This window comes from Leptodactylus fuscus, chromosome 1 (assembly GCF_031893055.1).
Source record: "Leptodactylus fuscus isolate aLepFus1 chromosome 1, aLepFus1.hap2, whole genome shotgun sequence".
NCBI lineage: Eukaryota > Metazoa > Chordata > Amphibia > Anura > Leptodactylidae > Leptodactylus > Leptodactylus fuscus.
Window position 1 is genome coordinate 126,664,751 of NC_134265.1, and position 23,557 is coordinate 126,688,307.

At 40.1% G+C, this 23,557-nt stretch overlaps 1 protein-coding gene across 2 annotated transcripts in view; it reads right to left on the reverse strand.

The window, feature by feature from the left end:
• Window positions 1-3,338: 3,338 nt before the first annotated feature.
• The window catches only part of PES1 (pescadillo ribosomal biogenesis factor 1), a 31,643-nt gene continuing 11,424 nt past the window's right edge, over window positions 3,339-23,557 (reverse strand). The window contains exons 6-15 of one of the 2 annotated variants that reach the window (XM_075276655.1): window positions 20,689-20,778; window positions 15,748-15,864; window positions 14,436-14,513; window positions 9,036-9,125; window positions 8,447-8,577; window positions 6,403-6,528; window positions 5,569-5,753; window positions 4,607-4,725; window positions 4,249-4,416; window positions 3,339-3,915 (exon numbers count right to left, since the gene is read on the reverse strand). In XM_075276655.1, the coding sequence (XP_075132756.1) occupies window positions 3,832-3,915; window positions 4,249-4,416; window positions 4,607-4,725; window positions 5,569-5,753; window positions 6,403-6,528; window positions 8,447-8,577; window positions 9,036-9,125; window positions 14,436-14,513; window positions 15,748-15,864; window positions 20,689-20,778 (1,188 nt within the window). In that variant the 3' untranslated portion in view covers window positions 3,339-3,831. Of the gene's footprint in view, window positions 3,916-4,248; window positions 4,417-4,606; window positions 4,747-5,568; window positions 5,754-6,402; window positions 6,529-8,446; window positions 8,578-9,035; window positions 9,126-14,435; window positions 14,514-15,747; window positions 15,865-20,688; window positions 20,779-23,557 lie in introns of both variants that reach the window. The other variant, XM_075276654.1, reaches the window with a different exon arrangement.

Consider the following 23,557-nt stretch of genomic DNA (forward strand, 5'->3'; position numbering starts at 1 on the left):
ATGCCACCCCTGCTACCTCTTGTGTCACCGCCTCTACCTCATAGATTGTAAGCTCTTGCGAGCAGGGCCCTCAGTCCCATTGTGTGAAATGACTTTCTTTGTAATGTATCTTTCTGTCTGTATTTGAACCCTACTAATTGTATAGTGCTGTGGAATATGTTGGCGCTATATAAATCAAATTTATTATTATTATTACATGCTGTGATTTACAAAAATTCAACAGTTTTTAAAATTGCAGTATGTCTGCTGTGGATATTATTCTGCAATGAGTGGATGAGATTAGCCAGAATCCCATCCACTTTGCAGGTTTCACAAAGTGGGGCCACAGCCTCATACTGTACTTAGAAAGGGGCTCCAAGAAGACATGGTTAAGCCTATTTTTTTTGGGAAATAATCTGCTGACCTCAAACGATGATTAGCTAGATTGTTGTCAGAGACATAATTTGCAGCCCTTACATACCTTATTCTATTTAGAGTACTGGTATATTTTGTGTGGCAGAGGGACCTTTGGAACCCTCGCACGGTCAAGACCTGGTAGTAACTGCTGCCACTGCACCCCCTATAGCTATGCACATGACCATGATCAAAGAAGGTATATGGTGGCTATAATTGGTGACTTTTTTTTCACCTGTGAATTATTTTAACAACTGGTTCTGATAGGTCTTTGCTTTAGCAAGGTCTTTAGGTTTTGACAGCTGAACTTTTGAAGGTCAAGCTGATAAGCAGTCTGGGGCCACAAAGGAGCTGTTATGACTTCCCCTTTAACCACCCTGTGTTATTGTAAGACGCTTAGATAAGAAGGAAATTGAAAGGCATAAGGTGGGGAGAATTTTCAGCTGTCTGCTAAGGTGTCTACTCATAGATGCATTGGGTTGAAAGATAAATAACACTGCAAGCACAACTCTTTTCTCCCAATTTTTCCATCTTTTTCAGGTGGAAGCCTGACAGACTTCATTATAGTCTATGGCAGGGGTCAGCAACCTATGGCACTCCAGCTGCTGTGAAACTACAACTCCCAACAATCTCCATGGATGCAGTTTGGTTAACAGCATCCATGAGATGTATACAGAAGATAGGTCAGCAATGAAAAATAAATAAAATTGTATCCTATCCTACTAATATTATAAATGTGAAAGTTTGTGTGTTTGTTAATCACGCAAAAACCGAAGAACGGATTTGTATGAAATTTGGCACAGTGTGTAACCTCGATAACAAACATAGGCTACTTTTTATCCCGGTAAATGACATGGCTTTACAACTGTTATGAATTTATGTTCACATACTATATTACACTGCTCTTGCTGCAGCTTATCTCAGGTTCTGATAAAGCCAGGTCTGTTATCTCTCTGTGTAAACACACAGCTAACACTAAGTCCAATGTGTACATGCATTTGCAGATTATCTGATCTGCTCCAGGCAACATGTTAAGACACTGGATGGGAAAACACCTTTAATCCAAACTGGTAGTTTGCCAATTTTAACATGCCGGGCAAAAGAAAATATAATTTGTTGCAAAATTCTAAAACAAGAACAGCTATAAGGGAACCCAGAAGTACACAGAGTTCTCCTCAAGCAGAGCTGACGGGGATCATCGGCGCCAACAACATGTTCATTATATGGCGTCCCAGCAAGCTGCTGAGATGCCAGAACAATCACGGGCACAGCACGAGGAATGAGTTTAGAGGCAGGCCAGCTTGACAGCTGCCAAACCACCGGAGCAGGCGGATCATCAACGCCAACAACACACTCATTATATGGTGTCCCAGCGAGCTGCTGAGATGCAGGAACAATCACAAGCACAGCTTGAGGAACAAGTTCAGCAGCAGGACAGTAAGAGCTGCCAAAACGCCAGAGCAGGCAAGCCATTGACGGCAGCAATTTGCTGAATATAGGCAGATCATCGACGCCAACAACCCGCAGACGAAGTCGTGGGGAAAGGCTAGAATTATAAATGTGAAAGTTTGTGTGTTTGTTCCTCAATCACGCAAAAACGCTTGAACGGATTTGAATGAAATTTGGCACATAGATAGTTTTTAACCTCATTAACCTTAATTAAAATATTGGCTACTTTTTATCCCGGTAAATGACATGGCTTTACAACGGTTATGAATTTATGTTCACATACTATATTACACTGCTCTTACTGCAGCTTATCTCAGGTTTTGATAAAGTCAGGTCTGTTATATCTCTCTATGTAAACACTCAGCTAACCCTCAGTCCATTCGATACATGCATTTGCATATTATCTGATCTGCTCCAGGCAACATGCTGACACACTGGATGGGAACACACCTATAATCGAAACTGGCAGTTTGCTAATTTTAACATACCTGGAAAAAGAAAATCTAATTTATCGCAAAATTCTAAAAAAAACGAGAACTATGAAGGTAGCCAGAAGTCACAGAGTTCTCCTCATAAGGAGCTGAGGGGGATCATTGGTGCCAACAACACGCTCATTATATGGCGTCCCAGTGAGCTGCTGAGATGCCGGAACAATCATGGGCACAGCGTGAGGAACGAGTTCAGCGGCAGGCTAGCTTGACAGCTGCTGAAACACTGACACAGGCAGATCATCAAGGCCAACAACATGCTAATTATAAGCCATCCCAGCGAGCTGCTGAAACAATCACAGGCATGGCATGAGGAACAAGTTCACCAGCAGGACAGCTTAAGAGCTGCTGAATCGCCGGAGCAGGCAAATAATCGACGGCAGCAATTTGCTGAATATACGCAGATCATCGACGCCAACAACACACAGACGAAGTCGCGGGCACAGGCTAGTATATATCTATATATCTATGGAACAGACAAAGTGGTAAAATTTTTGATGGCATTTATCTGCCACTGAGGTTTCTGTGAGGGAAGTGGCTGAAGTGTTATTACGGGACTTTGTAGTTACTGCAGGATCACTCCCATATCCCAGTCCACGTGTGCCTCTACGTAAAACCCCAGCTGTGTGTTGCTTAGTGGTGTAGGTTGGACAAACTGCCAGAGTGAGGAATCTGCTGAAACAACAAGAAGCCTACTAAGCTGCTAGAGCCAACAGGGACACTGAGCTATATGGAAGACAAGCCAGGACTGCACTGGTGAGACGCACAGAACTGTGAACTATTTTTGTGTACCTGAAAATAAAGACATTTAATGTTACTGTTATTCCTGCTGAAGCAAGCTTTTTAAGTTACTGTGTGTGAACTTCGTCCAATAACCCTGGACATTTGAGTCAATACTTATGCCTGTGTATTGCTGGAGACAAGACTAACCAGATGGTCCCATGTTTGCAACGATATTATATACAATAAAAATAATAGGACAGTACTTTCATACAATGTTACAATTAATAAAATGCATGAAGACTTTATTAAACAGGAGCCAGTTGGTGCACAATGATACTTTTCTACATTTGTACAAACATGAAATATGTCTTCACAAATTATATGTGATACTTTGTCCCATTATAACGAAAGAGTAAATTTAAGAAGAGACTCTGTGTCAATATGAAATATAGAAGACGTTACACGCGCCAATGTGACGCTGTAGGCATGTTTGATATTTGAAGTGAAGGCTGTCTAAACATCCCTTATTTACACAGCATACAGTATATTCTCGTAGGGTTCAGTCTGGATTTTGCAATAAAGTATGCTGTAAACTGTAATAGTACTTAATGGAGACTCCAATGACGTAGGTTTCTTACAGCCCAAAGGAAATTAAGGCATGATCATTAGTTTCTCATGCTCCCATGCACATAGCAGAGGGTTCATACAAATGACAGCTGTCTAGGAATCTCTAAAGACACTGGATAGTCACATGTAAGTCTCAATTGGTGGTGGTAAGTCATTGCTTTTTTGCTTTTTTTCCCTTGCGTTCAGATTTGCTTGCTTCATCATGGGCTTTCCTCTTTAATGCCAGCTTGTTGGCCTGGAAAAAAAAAAAAAAAAAAAAAAAAGTTTACCAGCAAAATACTTTATTTTTGCTTTACTAAATGTGATGCATGCAATATGTTGCTTTCAAGCAGAAAGGGGTCTTTAATAGGCACCGATAATACTTCAATATGATCTCAAATCTGCTATAAATTATTTAATCAAGACAGATTTATCAATCTGGAATACCTATAGGTAATTTGCCAGCAGTTTTCATATCATACATTTTATGTCCACAAAAACATGACACACTCTATTTATGCTTCTACTTAAACATCCCTTTTATAATGTAGTGTTTGATAATGGCAAATACATCAGACTCTATCCTCACCTCTCTGACTTTCCGCTTCTTGCCAAACATTATCTTGTTGTATAGATACTTCTCTTTTTTCTTCATCATCATTATGGCCAAGCGTTTCTCTTCGCTCTTCTCCCGCTCAGCAGCCCGTGATTTGTTCTCGACTCTGACACTACCAGCGGTCACCTTCACATTCAGCTTCTGCATGAAAAGTAATCAAAAACTTTAGCATTTAAAAAAAACAAAAAACTATTTGCAGTCTAGAATCTGGTGAGAACGGCAGAGGTTCTGCATGTTGGACCCCCGCTGAACAGATGTTTATGGATAGGTCATTAGTGTCAATTGCCCGGAATACCCCTTTAATAAAAATACATTTGTAAGCAGAATGTACTTTTTGCCCAGATGTTTCTTGTTTTTCCTCTTCCTCATCCTCCTCTTCTTCCTCCTCATCCTCCTCTTCTTCTTCTTCCTCCTCCTCGTCGTCTTCTTCTTCTTCCTCCTCCTCGTCGTCTTCTTCCTCCTCCTCTTCATCTAAGAATAGGGGAAATAAAAAAAAAAAAAGTTTTCACATACAACACTGCCATAAGAAGAGGTGCCACTTTCTTGCAACACTGGGGTTCAAAAAAACACAACCATATTAAAAATCCAACATGCCAAATCCTGGTTTCCACTCCAGCCCAGGGCCATCAACAATTGGAACAGTTTTAAGTTGATCATAAACATAAAATAGTTGACATCCTAATAAGAGTTTGACCAGCAGCTCTCTTTCCATAACATGCATGGTCAGCTTTAAGTATACACAAAATGGAGACACTGCCAGACTTTCTGACCCCAGCATTTCCAATGACATCTGAATTCGTAGGATCGCTGGGTATTCCCAGTCAGAGTCCATCAACATGTATCTAATATGTATGGGCAGTTGTTGTAGCTGAACATAGGTTCAGTATATTCTTATCACCTCCACATGCTCTGGTTTTCACTCAGCACATAAGAAGCTCTACCCTGTATACTTTGTTTACTTGGTCTGTGGAATATATACAAATTCTATGACTTTTTATGTTGACATGAAACCAAGATAAGCTTTTGTACAAACAGAACAACTTTCTCTGATGCAGATATTATCCAATTTCCTGCCACTGCCCTTCAAGTGCCAGTCTACTCTGGACAACCATTACTGTAAATGACAACCTGCTGTCAACCTACTTATCGTCAAGTATGTACCAAGCCCTTCAGAGAGGAATCTCTCTGCCCTGACCAAATGGATAAAAGTTCCATCCAGACTAGTCGATGAATAAGAACACTTCTTTTATATAAGTAAAAAAAAATAAAAATAAAAAAAAAATTGTAAGTTACCAAGTGTCTCTCCCCTCTGCAAGGCTAGCAGTCGCTGTTTCTCTGGAGGAACATAGTCTCCTTCCTTCTCCTCAACAAATGGTGAGAGATGTGGAGGCAGCAGTACACCAGGAAAGTAATCTTCCACAGGAAGGCGCAAACGGCCATTCACACTGTCGAATACCCACTGCGGTTGTACATAATATCTGTAGATAGAACATAAGCAAACTGTTTAATCCTATATATAAGATTTTCAACAAAATAAAAAGAAATTTAGAAAAGCAGAAAAGCTACACTTAGAATGTGCATACACACTAGTAGTGCATTCATTTGACTTGCTACGATATTTTTGCATTTGTTTATTCAGAATGTGCAATTTACTGTCACTGTTGGGAATCTGAGGTAGCCAAAAATTCACCTTTTGTCGCATCACTAAACAATGAATGCTATAGGTGAGGAGGAAAACACTTTCCTGGAGTATATAGTTTTAAACCCTTGCTCCACCATACATCTATGGCGCTGGCGTTTCTCCTGCACTGTGTAACATACAATTGCCCGGCCCTAGTATTAAACTGCCAGATCTGCTATAGGGACAGATCTTCAGCACACACAGAGTTTCTGTGATCGTAACCAATACTTGGCTTTTGGATGACTATAAGATATTATGACAGTTTGCAGTACTGTCATTACTACACAGATGGCATATAATTGAAGTAAAGAAATCTAGTACAAGTAGAATCTCCTGTTTTTTTCCATGAGCTGTCTACTGTAGACATAATGGCAGCTAGTATCCACCCTCTAGCTGCTTTCATACTACCAAACAAAAATATATATTTATATCAGGAGTAAGATTACCTGTTGATGATCTGTGGTTCTACATTTGGTCTGTCTACAATGTGATGTGTGATGGATGGATCTGAGCTGTCGTAAGTTGCACCAATACAGACTGAGTTGTCCCATGACACCTGTCCTCCAAAACTCCTAAAAAAATAAATAAAAATATTTTTTTTTTTACAAAATTATGTTCTGGTTTTAACCAATATAGCAAAACAAAGCACGTCCCACAAATCATGAGGGATAGACTATGCAAAGCCTGGTCATGAAGCGCTATAAAATTAAAGAGGGAGTGGAGCTGAAAACACAGATGAAAAGAGAGTGTAAAGGATGTGGATATAAGTAGGTATAATCATAGCAAAACCAATTAGTATAGCTACAAAAACCTGCTAGAAAGTGTTTTCAGAAAGGTTTCTTTCAAAATCCTTGGTTTAGTTTGCAAAAACTGGTGCATATGAAGAATCCCTATAAAGTTTGTGCATGTGGATGGAGTATTACAGTGTTCTGTTCCATATAAACCTGGGCACTCGCAAAGACAATCAATAGGTTCTATGTGCAACAATGGCACCGAAATAACAAAAACCACACAGAACACATCCTCCATTTAAATTACAAGTCATGAGGAGGGAGGACAACATGCAAAGATTACATAAACAGAGGTGATGGAGACTGTATATTAATCATCCTAGAATGCTCAGACAATAAAAGACCAAAATGAGTATAAAACAATGCTGCCAAAGATAGTCATGCTAAACATGTGCACATACACGTAGGGAGAAAACCCCCACATAAGAAATACATAATATCATAAGTGAAATACATACGAACCACAGCATCATGCTCTAATGCCCGTTTCACACATAGTTTCGTCAGGGGGTGTGTGACAAAGCAGCAGGTGAAACGTGCATTGGGCCATGGTGCTGTGGTCTCTATGCTTTTCTCCTCTATTTCTATAACAGTGGAAATGTGTATTTTCAAAATGGGGGATCACATTAAGACTTATAAGGAGATTGTAGATTAATTGTATGCCATTGATTGTGATATTCGGGAGGCATATTAATACAGTTTAAGGCTAAGGCTCCACATTGTGGAAACGCAGCTTTTTTTGTTGCAGATTTTGCAGCGGATTTTAGAACCAAAGATAGGAGTGGATTGAAAAAGATTGGAAAATATAAAGTAGGCTCTTAGATATTTCCTTTCTGTCAAATCCACTCCTGACTTTAGCTCAAAAAACCACAGCAAAATCTGCAACAACAAAAAAAAGCTGCGTTTCTGCAACGTGGGGCCTTAGCCTGTAGATTCAGTCCTTCATTTGTGGTATAACACTGAAAGATGGCCTTCCCTATTCTTTGCCTAACCAATTGCCCTAACAAATATGTGGATTATTTTGTAAGTAAGAAAGAGCTCTAAATACAGGAGTTTGGGTAACACCGTGATTTTGGTAGCCATAAAGCATCTTAGCCATGAGATGTGCCGTTTAGAAAATACCTTAAAAAATAAGAAGTTTCCCGATAGAGGCAACCCTCATGGGATAGCTGCATATATTAGCAGGGTCACGTCACTGGGGACTTCAATACCTAGCTACATCATATGTGAGGCTTTCCATTGTAAGCCAAAGTTAAGTTTGATCAGATCCATTTAACGTTGTGCCATGTGAAAATTCAGCGCAAAAGAATTTTGTGAGTTTATAGTTAGGCCTGATCATGAATCAAAAAATCTAAGTGTGCTTATAGGATTGGGCAAAGAGGAATGACTGGGTAATAAATAGCAGCATATCATCTGCATCAGTCATACCCAATTTGTATTCTGATATATTAGGGTTCAGGCAGATGCCTTGAGCTAATGGCTCGATGGCGATAGTAAATAATAAAGGTGATAGAGGCATCCAGCTTGCTTGGTTCCTTTTTTGGCTATTGAAGTAGGGAAAGGATTGTCCTAAAAATGTGACAAAATCTTGGAGGAGAATCATAGAGTGAGCATCTGGCAGATAAGAAGGAGCCTCTGATTCTAAACCAAAACTGATGTCAATTGTAACTAGATAAATCAGATTTTCCATCGCACTCACCGGATTACAAAGGCAAGAGCTTCTCTTGGTACTTCCCTGTTCAAAAAAAACTTAAGGCCGACAAATAATGACTTGTGCTTTTCTTCTTCTTGCTGCTGCTTTTTTCTCTCCTCTTGCAAGCTTGAGTTCTCCTGTGCCAAACACATTGAAATGAGAAAAATGCTCTATACTGTATAATGCAGTCTGTCAGAGAGGAGGAAGATCAATGTGCAGAGATGTTCGGAGAAGCACTATTCCAACAACAGGATCTTACATACATCACATAGTTAAGTATAGCTCACAAAATGTTGCCAAACACACTCATAAATGTAGTGGAATGGAAAAAGAATGGAAAAATAATTCATTTAAGATTTTCTCTGATGAATTTTGACCCTAGATGGAGGGATGCAATTTTAAATGGTTTCCTCTATCAATTTCTTAATGTGAGGTCATCAATATTATGGCTCTTACTGTCTGACAGCTTCATTTCATTCAATTTCTCCAGTTAGCAAAGTAAGCTATGCTGATGAAGAGTTTCTGTCCAGTTGTTGGAAACTAGCCCAAAACATCTTATGATTTTATACAATGGTCACAACAAAGGGTCACTCACTGCATCTGCAGGGAACTCATCGACCTCCACTTCCTCTTCAGGCTCAGATGGAATCACACGGGACAGGCTGGCACTGAGAGCTGCCAATTTCTACAGGGTTAAAAGAGAAAAATTAACCGGTTAAGGACCGCCGTACGTAAAATTACGGCCTGCGGTCCAGGTACCTAAAGACCGGACTATTGTAAAAATACGTCCTGTCTTTAGGTACCTATTTCGCGGGGGGATGGGTGCGGGGAGGACGGGGGTTAGGTGTTACTAACACCTAACCCCTTCCTCAATAACGTCCAGTCGGAACTGAGTCTGACTGGACGTTTTAACCCTTTCGATCGCGCCGTGAAACATCACGGCGCGATCGAAAGGCATTCGCCGACAATTAAATCAGATCGGCACCCCCCGCGGCGAGATCGGAGGGTGCCGATAGCAGTAAAAGGTAGTCTGGGGTCTGGCCAGTGACCCCAGACTGCCCGAAGCCCCCACATACCTGGTGATCCTGCCAGGACCTTCTGATGTCAGGCTGTGCGTCTACACAGCCTGACATCCTGCTACGGAATGCCATGTGGGACACCTGCATGCTGTGTCTCACATGGCATTCTATATCAGCAAAGTATTGCTGATTGAAGTGTCCTAAATGGACACATGAAAAAGTAAAAAAAAATGTAAAAAAAATAAAATGAAGTGTATGAAAAAAATTAATAAAGTTATAAAGCCCAAAAATCCCTTTTTCTCAATAGAAAATGAATTATATAAAAAAAGAACTAAAAAGTAATAAAAACAATGCATATTTGGTATTGTCGCGTCCGTAACAATCTGTACAATAAAACTGAAATAATATTTCATGTACACGGCGAACGCCGGAAAAAAAAACCGGAAAAAACTCGCCGGAAGTAATGATTTTTCGCCATCTCACCATACAAAATATGCTATAAAAAGTGATCAAAAAGTCATATGCATCCGACAACAGTACCAATAAAAAGCGCAGGTTGTCCCGCAAAAAATAAGCCCTCAACCAACTCTGTCAACCGAAAAATAAAAATGTTACGCCTCTTAGAAGATGCGATGCAAAAAACATTGATTTATGTCCCCAAATGTGTTTTTCTTCTGCAGAACTAGTAACACATAAAAAAATACTATAAATGAGGTATCGCCGTAACCGTACCGACCCGCAGAATAAAGGGAACATGTTACTTATACTGTACGCTGCATGGCGCAAAATTAAAAAAGTAAAACTCAATGCCAGGATTGATTTTTTTTTTTTAAATCCAGCAAAAAAGGGTTAATAAAATGTATTCAATAAGATGTAGACACCCAAAAATGGTGTCATTACGAAATGCATCTCATCCCGCAAAGAATAAGCCCTTATATGGCCGCGTCACCAGAAACATAAAGAAAATATAGCATCTCACAATGTGAAGACAAAAACCCTCAAAAATCGCCAAATTATTAGAACACAACTGGGTGCGTCATGTAGGGAATATATAAGCTGTGTGAGCGGATATCAGGGGACACCCCAGATTTACAGCTTATGAGGGAACAGACACCAGAAGTGACCCCTAAAGTGACCCCCAGAGTGACTCCCCCAATCATAGGAGCTACGGGGACATAGTAGGGAATTTGGTGTTTGCAATGTCCTCCGCACAGCTTATACATTCCCCCTTCGCCATCCGCTGTGCAGTCACGTCCGGGATACTAATACTCACTACACCCCCTGATAAATTCTTTGAGGGGTGCAGTTTTCAAAATGGGGTCACTCCTGGTACCCCATGGAATCCACTTTTCTGGTACCTTACAGGCTCTACAAACATGACATGGCGTCCAGATACCAAACATCTGAATCTGTGCTCCAAAAGCCGCATAGCGCTCCTTCCCTTCTGCACCCTGCTGTACGTCCAAACTGCAGTTTATGACACATGTATGACACATGTATGACACTGGTGTACCCCCGGATAACGGACATAATGTCATATGTGGGTATAAACTGATACTAGGGCACAGCCGGACACAGAAGGGAAGAAGGGTCATTTGGTTTTTGGAGCACAGACGGTTTGGTTTTTGGATGCCATGACACTTTTGTAGAGCTGAAACGCCAGTAATTTGGAATCCCCTGATAAATTACCTTATTTTGGAAACTACACCCCTGAAGGATTTATCCAGGGGTACAGACAGCATTTTTAACCCCCAAGTGTTGCTATAACTTTATATATATAACTATAACTGTAGTGGATTGTGAGAGGTGAAAATGACCATTTTTCCAGGAATACGTCCTTTCAGTGCCTAATATATTGTGCCCGACTTGTATCAGAGATGAACGCTCTAAAAGCTGTTGTGCCTGGGATACCCGTTTAACAGTTTTTGGAGTGTCTCTGCTGACATAAGTCGGGCACAACATGTTGCACACTGAAATGGCAAATCTGTAAAATTTTCATTTTTAACTTCTCTATCAGTTGCGATTTCATTTCTGGAAACTAAATAAATGCAACACTCAAGGGTTAAAAATTCTCGCTACACCACTTGATAAATCCCATCAGTGGGGTAGTGTCCAAAATAGGGTGACATGTCTGCGGATTCCACTTTATTGGCAATTCAGGGGCTTTGCAAAAGTGGCAAAAAAAACCAAACTGTGCTCCAAAAACCAAAATAGCGCTCCTTCCCTTCTGTCCCCGGTTGTGCCCAAACAGCCGATTCTACCCACATATGGCATTAAGTACGTTATCCGGGGTACACCAGTGTCATACATGTGGGCATACACTGCTATTTGGGTACCCAGCAGGGTGCAGATGTGAAGGAGCAATATGTGCTTTTGGAGTGCAGATTTAGATTCTTCGTTTTTGGACACCACGTCACATTTGCAGAGACCCTAAAATTGCCCCTACAAAATGGGGTCACTTCTTGGTGAATTCCAGTTTACTGGAATCTCCAGGGCTCTGCAAAAACATCATGGCGCCCAGAGGGTCCCTCTAAATCTGTATCCCAAAAGCTAAAACGCACAGTGGTCCTTCCCTTCTGAGCCCTGCTGTGTGCCCAAGCAGCAGTTTACACCCACATATATAATTTTTTGACCCCCGGGATGGCCCACTTAATAGTTTTAGGAGTGCAGGTCTCTGACAACACAAAGTGGGTGCAACGTATTGGGCACCGAAATGGCATATTTTTAAAAATTTCAATTTTCATTTTGTACATTAATTTTTGGGAAGCATTTTAGGCTCAAAATGATAATACCCCTTGATACATTCCTTGACAGGTGTAGTTTCTAAAATGGGGTCACTTTTGAGGGGTTTCCATTGTATTGATACTTTAGGGGCTCTGCAAATGCGACATGGCACCTGAAAACTATTCCAGCAACATCTGCCCTCCAAAATCCAAATAGCGCTCTTTCCATTCTGAGCCCCAGCATGTACCCATACAGCAGATTTTGGCCACATATGGGGTATTGCCGTGTTCAGAAGAAATTGTGTAACAAACTGTGGGGGGCTTTTAATTCTTAAACTATTTGCAAAATTAAAACTATGGCGCTAAATGGACAATTTATTGGGAAAAAAAGTAATTTTTCATTTTCACGTCCCAATGTTAATAAAATCTGTGAAACACCTGTGAGGCCAAAATACTCACTCTACCCCTAGACAAATTCTATGAGGGGTGTAGTTTCCAAAATGGGGTCACTTATAGGGGGTTTCCACTGTATTGGTACTTTAGGGGCTCTGCAAATGCGACATGGGACCTGAAAAATATTCCAGCAAAATCTGCCCTCCAAAAGCCAAATAGCCCTCTTTCCATTCTGAGCCCCGCCATGTTCCCATACAGCAGATTATGGCCACATATGGGGCATTTCTGTGTTCAGCAGAATTTGTGTAACGAACTTTATGGAGCTTTTTCTCCTTTATCCTCTTGTGAAAATTAAAAATTTGGGGCTAAATTGACAGTTTGTTGAAAAAAAAGTAATTTTTCATTTTCATGGCCCAATGTTAATAAAATCTGTGAAACAGCTGTAGGGTCAAAATGCTCACTCTACCCTTTAATATGTTCTGTGGGGGGTATAGTTTCCCAAATGGGGTCACTTTTAGGGGGTTTCCACTGTATTGGTACTCTAGGGGCTCTGCTAATGCGACATGGCACCTAAAATTATTCCAGCAAAATCTGCCATCCAAAAGCCAAATAGCGCTCCTTCCATTCTGAGCCCCGCCATGTTCCCATACAGCAGATTATAGCCACATATGGGGTATTGCCGTGTTCAGGAGAAATTGTTTAACAAACTGTGGGGGGCTTTTACTCCTTTAACCCTTTGTGAAAATGAAAACTTTGGAGATAAAGTGACATTTTAGTAATTTTTCATTTACACATCCCAATGTTAGTAAAATCTGTGAAACAACTGTAGGGTCTAAATGCTGACTATACCCCTTGATGAATTCTGTGAGGGGTGTGGATTCTAAAATGGGGTCACTTTTGGGGGGTTTCCATTGTTTTGGTACTCTAGGGTCTCTGCAAATAAGGCATGGCGCTGAAAATTATTCCAGCAAAATCTGCTGTTCACACACCCAGTGTCGCTCCTTCCCTTCCATGCACTGCCGTGTGCCCAAAAATCAGTTTACACCCACATGTGGGGTATTTCTGTGCACGGGAGAAATTGCACAATAAACTGTCAGATGCATTTTCTCCTTCAACCCTTTGTGAATGTGTTAATTTTGGGTCTAAATGAATGTATTAGTGAAAAAAAATGAAATGTCTAAATTTCACTGCCATATTATTTTTATTCTTATGAAATGCTTAAAGGGTTAACAAACATCCCAAATGCTGTTTTGAATAATTTGAGGGGTGCAGTTTTGAAAATGGGGTAATTTATGGGGGTTTCTATTATACAGGCCTTTATAATTACTTTCAGAACTGAAGTGGTCCCTAAAAAATTGGTTTGGAGAATTTTCTTGTAAATCTGGAAAATTGCTGTTACACTTGTAAGCCTTGTGACGTCCAAAATAAATTAAAATACAATCAAAAGATGATGCCAATATAAAGCAGAGATATGGGAGATAATATTTATTCATGTATTTGGATGGTATGACTATCCGCCTGAAAAGCAGAGAATTTCACATTTTGAAAATTGCAATTTTTTTCAAATTTCCATCAAATTTCCTAGTTTTTTTATAAATAAATGCAAAAATATTGATTAGTGTTTACCACTAACATGAAGTATAATGTGTTACGAGAAAACCATCTCAAATTCATTTGTGTAAGTTAAAGCGTCTCAAAGTTATTGCCATTTAAAGTGACACATGTCAGTTTTGAAAAAAGAGGCCTGGTCTTTAACATACTTTTGGGCCTGGTCCTTAACCGGTTAAAGCAATCATCAATACTTCAGTGAAACCAGTAACAGAAAAAGGCTTAATATTACAAAAAATTTGTATCCCATACCTCCATGTAGGTCTCAGACTCCAGAGCATATTTTTCTTCATCCTCCATCTTCAGTTCTGCCTCTGAACGAGAATCCAACTGAAAAAGGACCACAGTACAGTGAAAAGGGGAAAAAAAAATACCACCAAGACAACTAAATATCTTATGGAGTCAGTCAGGGCACACATACTACTGAAAAACTGCAAAAAATCTTGTTTGTTTTTTGCAGTGGCACACTGTCTTGAACCACACTGCAAAGGTTGAAAGTGGATGATAAAACCCATAGTATTACATGCTGAAATGCCACAGATCGCAATGAACTGCAGCTTTTTCTCTATCTCTTTCATCACATACTACATCACATCAGGTTAGCCCACTGTGTACCTCCTGTGTTGTTTTTTTATGACACATGGTTTGGATATAGCAACATATGCATCTGAAAAATCTATGCAAAAACTGAACTTCCATCACCTAATACTAGAGATACAGAAGATCTTTCTCCTCTCATAAACTGCAGATTCCAGAGGTCAATGACAGGGAGTGGAATAGCTTCTATGAACCTTGTTCATTCACCTTTACAAATTCGAGTAAACAAAAGCAGCGACAAGGCCCATGTGATGACTCTACTCCATTTAATTGTGAGTCTGAAGCTGCCGACAAAGAGTGAACAGAAGTCGGGCTGTAAGAATTAATTGCATTTCACGGAAACAATCCTGATTTTCATCAAAATCAAGAAATCTATGTTAGGGGGCGTTCACACTAGTGTCTGCTGTCCTCCGAGGGGTTTCCATTCCAATTCCTGATGAAACTGGACAGGGGACGGCTTGCCCGTGGTCAGTTTTAAAACCCATTCATTTGAATGGGTTTTTTGTAGCAAACCGCCGGTGTCTGTATGCAGCCTCTGCATGTCCAACTGTGTCTGTGCAAAACAAAAAACCCCAAAAGATGGATTCCAAGCAGAGAGGCCGCATACGGACAACAGCAGTTTGCTTTATAAACCCATTCAAATGAATGGGTCTTAAAACTGACCGCCAGCAAGCTGTCCCCTGTCCAGTTTCACTGGGGATTAGGATGGAAACCCCTGGGTGGACAGTGGCGCTAGTGTGAACGGCGCATTAGCCCCACCTTGGAGTCTCATATAGTCCCTGCCACAAGCTATGATCAGCAGTTTCTTCATTATAGTTCATAGTTGGCTGGTAGGATGAGAAGCCTACAAACTTTTTTAGTTTCTGTAACTGAGACACTGGAAAATCACCAATATGCTTGGTAAAATGGAAATGCTTAATCTTTTATGATCTCTCTGACTCAAAAAACAAAACAATAAATTTATTACCTTAGGGGGATACTGTAGATTAAGAGTCTGGTATAGGCGGAAGTTCACAAATCCCATAAGGGTTGTATAAAACTCAGTGAAAGTAGCCATAACCCTGTAGTCCACGTCTGTAGGGTGCTGCAGAAGACAATACAAGAAGATCATTTATACAGAAGGATCCAAGTGCTCACCCATGGAATAGGAGTATATATTTCTGTCCAAATATAATAATATACCATTTTTCATATTTCTGTAATACTTTGAACAATGTAGATCTATCAGTAAAGTGGGAGAAACTTTCGGGTCTGCCCATACTAATTTTAGGGGTGTAGCCAGTTAAACTGGCATTATGCGATCCAACATTTTATTTATTGAGCAATACATTATACTGGATGTCATTGGTTGTCACATGTATGCTGAAGACCATATTCACACAAATCATACCTGCTAGAACATTTGTTGGATAGCAAAGTATGGAAACAGCTTTGCACGCTATGCAGTGAACTGCGAGACGGCCTATATATTAACACAGGGCCAAATACTGTATGCACAACATATGAACTGCTTTAACTTTTAACAACCAGTAATAAAACCTTTCTACAGTGGTAGTTGCTCTTATTGCAGAATAAGCCCTACACAAGTGTACTGTGCAAGGGGTAGTTAGTGTTTTACTTCGATTCTGTCTATAGCAGCTATAGCGGTTAAGTAGTAGAAGTGTAAGGTTGTTGACAAACAATGTACTGGATGCCGCAATAGACACATGCAATCCCTGGGCACTTCAGTTGTGTGTAATAAGGCACCAATGAATTTAAGCTAAACCTCATTACAGGCTGTGTGGTAACTGCACAACCACACATCTACAAGGAGTTTGTATGTTCTCCCCCTGTTTGCGTGGGTTTCCTCCGGGTACTCCGGTTACTTTCCACACTCCAAAGACACACTGATAAGGAATGTAGATTGTGAGCAATATATGGGACAGTGATTGACAAGGTCTGTAAAGCGCTGCAGAATACAATGGCGCTATACAAGTAACCCCCCTCACTGTGATTCTACTATGTGTGGCATAAAAGGGGCTTTCCCACAAAAGCCGTTATCCCTGTACTTCGGCTACCTCTGACACAGTTACTAAATGCAACGACAACAAACATACCCGTTCATGGCAACAATCTAACAAAACGTTATAAAAAAAATTAACAGAACATTAGCCTATGGCTAAATAACTTACGTGTATACATGTCTGACCTTTGTCCAATCTACAACTACATTCAGGGAACTGATGATTTCATCTCTCCCAACACAGTCCATAGTGCTGTTTTATGGTCTCCTGGTGCTAGGAGCAGCTTGTCACTGTAATGTGTATCTGCTTTGACTTCTAAATTACTAACAGCATTTAAACTATAAAAAAAATATAAACCTACAAAGAGCCAAGATTATATAGCCCTATATTAGCAATAAAAGTGGAACTCTGTTTTTTTTGTTTTTTTTTTAAACTGTAATTTTTTTTATTAAAGATCTTGTATGCAAAACAACCCCCCCCCAAAAAAAAAAAAAAGAAAACGAAAGAAAAGGAGTCAAATAATATTAAGACATCAAACAGTTAAACAAAAGAAAGAATACATGCAATGATGCAAAGAAGGAGGGGGGGGGGGCTCCTATTTTAACATGGTCTTGAGTCAAATTTATGTGGCATACTTCCTATTTTTTTTTTTTTTTTGCAAAGGAGCATATTTTTTTGTGTATCTCTTTAAACTCCTTTCTGACATTCGATGCCATAATATGTCAATATCAGATGGCAACATAGGAGCTGCAGGCACTCACAAGTGAAAGCAGCACCAATCGATAACCAATCAGAAACCACGGTCACAACGGACAACGATTGCGATGCATGGGTGCACCATATTGGAACAAACTGTGCCCCACTCCCCTCCAATGTCACAGGGGTTTCCATGATCTCTCTCTCATATAAAAATGAAGAAAAAAAAAAAAAAAAAAAGGAAAATAACAAAGATGCAATAGTCACTTCTCTCCACCCAAAAAAACTTGAATAAAAAGTGACCAAGTAGAAATATGCACCCTATAACGGTACCAATACAAATGTTGGCATAGTGTTGGTTCAAAGAAAGTGCAGCTTTCTCCTATTACTTGAACAGTGGAGCCTACAAGTGCTCTGCCACAATAGCTCCAGGTGTTAGACCCCCACAGGTGACGTGTTTTGTGTTGTATTGCAGCTTAAAATACGTCTAAAGCATATCTAACTATCACCACCGTGTACACAGCACATTACAGTAATAACCAACATACTTTTGATATTCATGTCGTTTTAGTAGATTTTAAGAAAAACAGCTTTTGCAAGGTTCACACTAGCATTTGGGTCAACATGGGGACCCAAAATACAGCGACCCTATCCGCTTAAAAAAAAGTAGTTAACTGCGAACCCCATACACTATAATGGAGTCCGCTGGGTTTCTGCTGGTTTTATACTGAAACTGTCAGAGAGAAAAGTTTCCTTGCAAGACTTTTCTCTATGCCGATTTTAAGCGTTGACTCCAACGCACGCGTGAATCCAGCCTTTGAAGTCTAATGCAAAGTACATAGTCGGAGTACCTTCAACTCTGGGAGCACTGCCCATGCTGCTCAAATAGGATAGGTGAAGTCATAACAGTGGGAGGATCAACTTTAACTGCATAGGGTATGGCAGGAGTTTGAGAGGCAAGACCAATTCTCCAGGGAGCTAATGGCCCCACCACCAGTTCACAAACTTCAAAGTGGGTTTTCTCCAAAACTACAAAAGTGACATACATAAAAGGGAGGTATGGTGTTTATCACTGTATTGTGCGCTATAATACAGTGGTGACAGTTTTGCTTGGGAGAGGTGGTACACTCCCTTTAAATCCAATATACATTGAACAACAAAAATGCTATTTCATACAGCACACAAACAAGCAGAAACATCCATCCATAATGAACATAAAGTGCAAGCCGCTTTGAAACTAAAGATACACTGCGAAACATTTACATCTCAAAAGATAAGCCTTAACAGTAATGAAACGTAATAGCAGGCCATAAAAAGGAAGATATCAAGTTAATAGAAACAGGCATCATAAAAAATGAAGAGCCATTATTAACTGGCTATTTGCACTTTGCATTGTTGGGAGTGTCATGTCAGGCTTTGATCATCTGCTCATGCTGCTTGAACTTTCTTTTCAAGTATATAATATCAGGGGATAATAACACTCCTTAGGGAGAGTGTCACCTTTACAGGCGTATGGAGACTTACAAGCCTTTTTCTCTCCAATGGGGGATTATGTGAAAAATATGCAAATCTGTTTTCCAAGTTGTATATAGGAAAACAGTGCCTCTGCAGCCTCCTTAAACATCATGCACAACTTTTTCAACAAGCCTTAATGCAATGATGCGAGGTTTAGCCAAATTAGTATTTCTATTTCAAAAGGAACAGAGTCCAAGCTTGCATCATAGCATTAAGGCTTGTTGAAAAAGTCGTGCATAATGTTTAAGGGGGTTGCCCCTAGAGGGCAACAAGCAGAGGCACCGTTTTCATATTTACATCTAAAAACAGATTTGCATATTTTTTCCAAGTGTACAACATTCACTGAACAATAATATGGCCATATTATTTACATTTTCCTTTTACCATAGGGGGTTGAGCGTTGTGATCTTTTGCTGCACTCCTTACTAGTGTAATTCTCCTTTGTTTTCTCCTCATGTGGGACAATATCTAACTTTTCTCTTACTTGTATAGCGTCAATATTCCACAGCACTTTACAGACATTGGAAGTTATTGTCCAATATAGTGACCACAATATGATGAGCATACAGAATTCAGGTTTAATGGGATTGTCCAGCATGTGAAGATTTTTGATACTCATGACCCAACCAAAGGTTTCAGGTGAATGGGTACAGGGTTCCTGTTCCAGGCACCACCTGGACTACCCCTTTAAGTGAAAATGTAGTCAGCCAGTATGTACAGTGCAGCGAAATGATGACGAAAGAGCCCACAATCTTTTATTATCACATCAGTACATTACACAGACCCAAGCGTAGATGTTACATGTTGTCGTTTTTATTTTTTGTTTTGAGAATGGCAATTCTAAAAGTTTTTTTTTTTTAAATGTAGATTGTGAGCCCCACATAGAGCTCACAATGCACATTGTTCCCTATCAGTATGTCTTTGGAATAAGGGATGGAAATCCATGCAAACACGGGGAGAACATACAAACTCCTTGCAGATGGTTTTATGCCCTTGGCGGGATTTGAACACCAGCGCTGCAAGGCTGCAGTGCTAACCACTGAGCCACCGTGTGGCCCCCTGCAATTCTAAGAGTTTGTCCCCTGCATGACTGGTCCCTAGCATGATATACCTTTAAATCAAGTTTCTCAGTATAGTTTCCCGCTCAATGCTGTATTTCAAATATTGGTGCTCCTCGACCCAAGTGGGGGTCTCTACCATTCCGGGTTTCGAGCATGGCCCCTCTTTCTATTTTTCTTTTTCAATCCTAATCCTAACCTGGACCATACTAGCTGATATTTCATAAGCCAGAACTTTATCAGTGTATGTGCTAAGAATGCCTATTTTAGAGCGGGGTATATATAAAATCTGTCCCTTTTGTGGCACAGTTCCCAGGACTGGTTGGCACCTCTCCATTGTGAGGTTTCCTGCATTTCTCTTGCATGCTGCAATCAAATGATGCAACACAGCTATCTTCCTATTGGAAAGTCCAACGTGTCTTCTTTTTAAAGGGGAATGCAGTAAAAAATAATTTGAAGTGTGGTCATTGGTAGGCTAAGGGAATGGTCCGAATTATAGAGACTGGACTGAAAGGATGCAAATAAGGGGAAGATATAGCTCTGCTTGGCAGCTAGCACATATAATGAAACAGAATAAATAAGAATTTATATACACACACATATATATATACATATACACACACAATCATAACTTACCTCATGAGAAAAGGCATATGGAGTAATCCACGTCACTGTCTGTCCTAGGATTTCTGCCTGGTAATAGATTCCTTTGATTGACAGGAAAACCTAAGAAAAGCACATAAGCAGAAAAATGTAGATGATCTACAATACCACCGGCAATTGATTTTCTAGTTTTTCACAACGTGCATTTACACTGACAGATTATGGTCATTAACAATAGGATTCATAGAAGTTGCAATGAGTACATGTAAAGAACCTAAGGACTACAGATAGACTAATAACTACATGGAAACTTAAAGGGGTTGTCTAGTTTCAGAGCAATATTGAAAGATAAAGGTTACTGTTTGTGTAAGAAGGTCAACTATTTTCCAATAGATTTTCTATATCAATTTTTCAAAGTTTTCTAGATCTGCTTGCTTTCATAAATTCTGCTTACTCCCAGTGGATAAAAATCAGTCCATGGTCATGTGATCTACAGTCTGTGGTCATGTGATCTACATACAGGTGCACAGCTCGTTACTAGGCAGATGTCCAATCACTGTGCTGTCACTAATGAGCTGTGCACCTGTGTGCATCACATGACTACGGACTGTATATCACATGACCACGGACTGATTTTATCCATTGGAAGTCAGAAGAATGAAGGGCAGCAGGCAGGGGACTAGAAGACCATAAGGAATGAATATAGCTATTATAATGGAAAATAGTAGAACTTTTTATTACTAGCAATAACATTTGTCTCTCAATATTGATCTGAAACTGAACAAACACTTTAAGCCATTCACAAAATACAGAAGTTGGACTGGCCACTCAGGCTGCAGCTTAACAATGGATGGTGTGATCCATTTCATGGCAATAATTTTTGTTTGAGATATCTGCTTTCACATGGGTCACTAGGGTTGTTTGCATGAAAGGTTAAAGGTTATGCTTTTTTTCAGACAAATGTGAAATGTTTCTTTTCTTCCTTGTAATAACATTTGGATAACAAAGTTTATCTGAAGTCGGTAAACCAACAGATAACACATAAAGCAACCAGCCATGTACAAGGACAAACTCAGCTCTGCTACATCTGTAGCTAACAGGTACATGATGTTGCCATCAAGTTTTTGTAAGAGCTGACATTGTTAACTAGCCTGAAATTTTTATTTCCCAAAAGCCCTAGAGGATCCATCAGAGACATATTACAGAGGTGAATGAATTAGTAAAGAAGGTGGCAGATACTGAGGGAAAAGCACTAGCTTCAAAGTTAAATGTGGCTGATTATAGACGACCGTGTGCTCAGGTCAGTGTGCTATCTGTGTATTTCATAGCACACTAAGCCATTCTTTTCTATGTGCCCATACACACTACGGTGATTTTCACAGTCCCGTGTGCGGGCCGACAGTCTGGGCCTGTTCCGACAGTTCCTATTCCTGTCCTATTTTGCGGGCCATGCTTCCTTGGCATCTATTTAATGAAAGGAGCTACGGCATCCCTGTGTCCCCCGTGCTTTTAAATCACGGCAGCCGGTTGCAGCATGGTCTGCAACCAGCCTAAAATAGTAAACATAGTAAATACGCTACTCATTACTGCAATTTAGACAAAAAAAAAAAAAAAAAAGTACCATGTGACCCCATTTAAGGATCATTATAAAACAAATGAAACCTGTGGTGCATGAAAAACATTTGGTAAAGTACACACACCAAGGGTAAGTAAAGCATTTAAAAGTATTCAAGGTCAGAAGTTTGGAAGGTTGCGACTGGGTGAGGGGAATGGAAGACTACAGGCTTTTAGCCCCTCTCCCCACCAACAAAACATTGGAAACTAAGAGATCTAGTTATCAATAGAAGTGATATATTCCATTATCGCCACCTAGTGGAGATCAGCTGAAATATACAGAAGATTGAACTGAAGCAGGATAATGCCTAAGGGCCCCTTCACACGGCGTAAGCGTGCCGCTCATTTAGACACGTATACATGTGTCCGAGAGCGGCGCTTCAAAACAGAGCCCATCAATGGGCTCTGTTTTGAAGCGCCGCGCTCGGACACTTATATACGTGTCTAAATAAGCGGCGCGCTTACGCCGTGTGAAGGGACCCTAAGGGTGCATTCAGTATTGCCAGGCAGAAACAACATCTGGGTTAGGTTTTTGAAGCAGATTTTGAAGAGGTTTCGGAGTCAGTATTTTGAAGCGTTTCTTTTTTGCCTAGCACACAGGGTTCTGTTTCCTAAAACCCAGTATGGGCAACCCCCCCCCCCAAAAAAAAATAAATAAATAAATAAATAAAAAATGATTGAGTGCATTTTTTCTGCTTCCCATTCATTTCTATGAGAGTATCATGTGTAAACCTCCTGCAGATAGGATAGCATGCTTTTTTTTCTGCTAGCTGAAACAAAAGTCTGCTACTGCCTCCCATTGAAATGAATAGGAGGCGCATTTCAAGCGTATTTTGAAGCAGATGTACAGGAATAGTACCAATGGGGATATAGAAAATAATGGGTCAGTATTCTAGCCATTAAAACAGTAATAAGCACACTGACAAAGTATGGAGCCTGCATGGAGCCTTAGGCTGGTGTCACATTTGGGGAAAATTTCATTGTAAAGACAGGGCCCAGTGTGGCAGATATGCAGAGTTTTACAGTCACTAGCGAATCCCATCCACACACTGTGGAAAAATACGAAGCATGACAATTATACCTACGGAAACTTTGTATCCCTATAGGTATAACTGAAGCAGAAAGTCCAGAGGAGACTTTGTGAAAAGCGCTACAGGAAAAACTGATAATGCTGCGGTTTTTCCCACAGCACTTTTTGCTGCTTTATGAATCTCACCACAGTTGTTTTTGCTGCAGTTTTTTTTTTTTTTTTTAAGCCAAAAATCAGTAGTGGATTTAAAAGGAATGG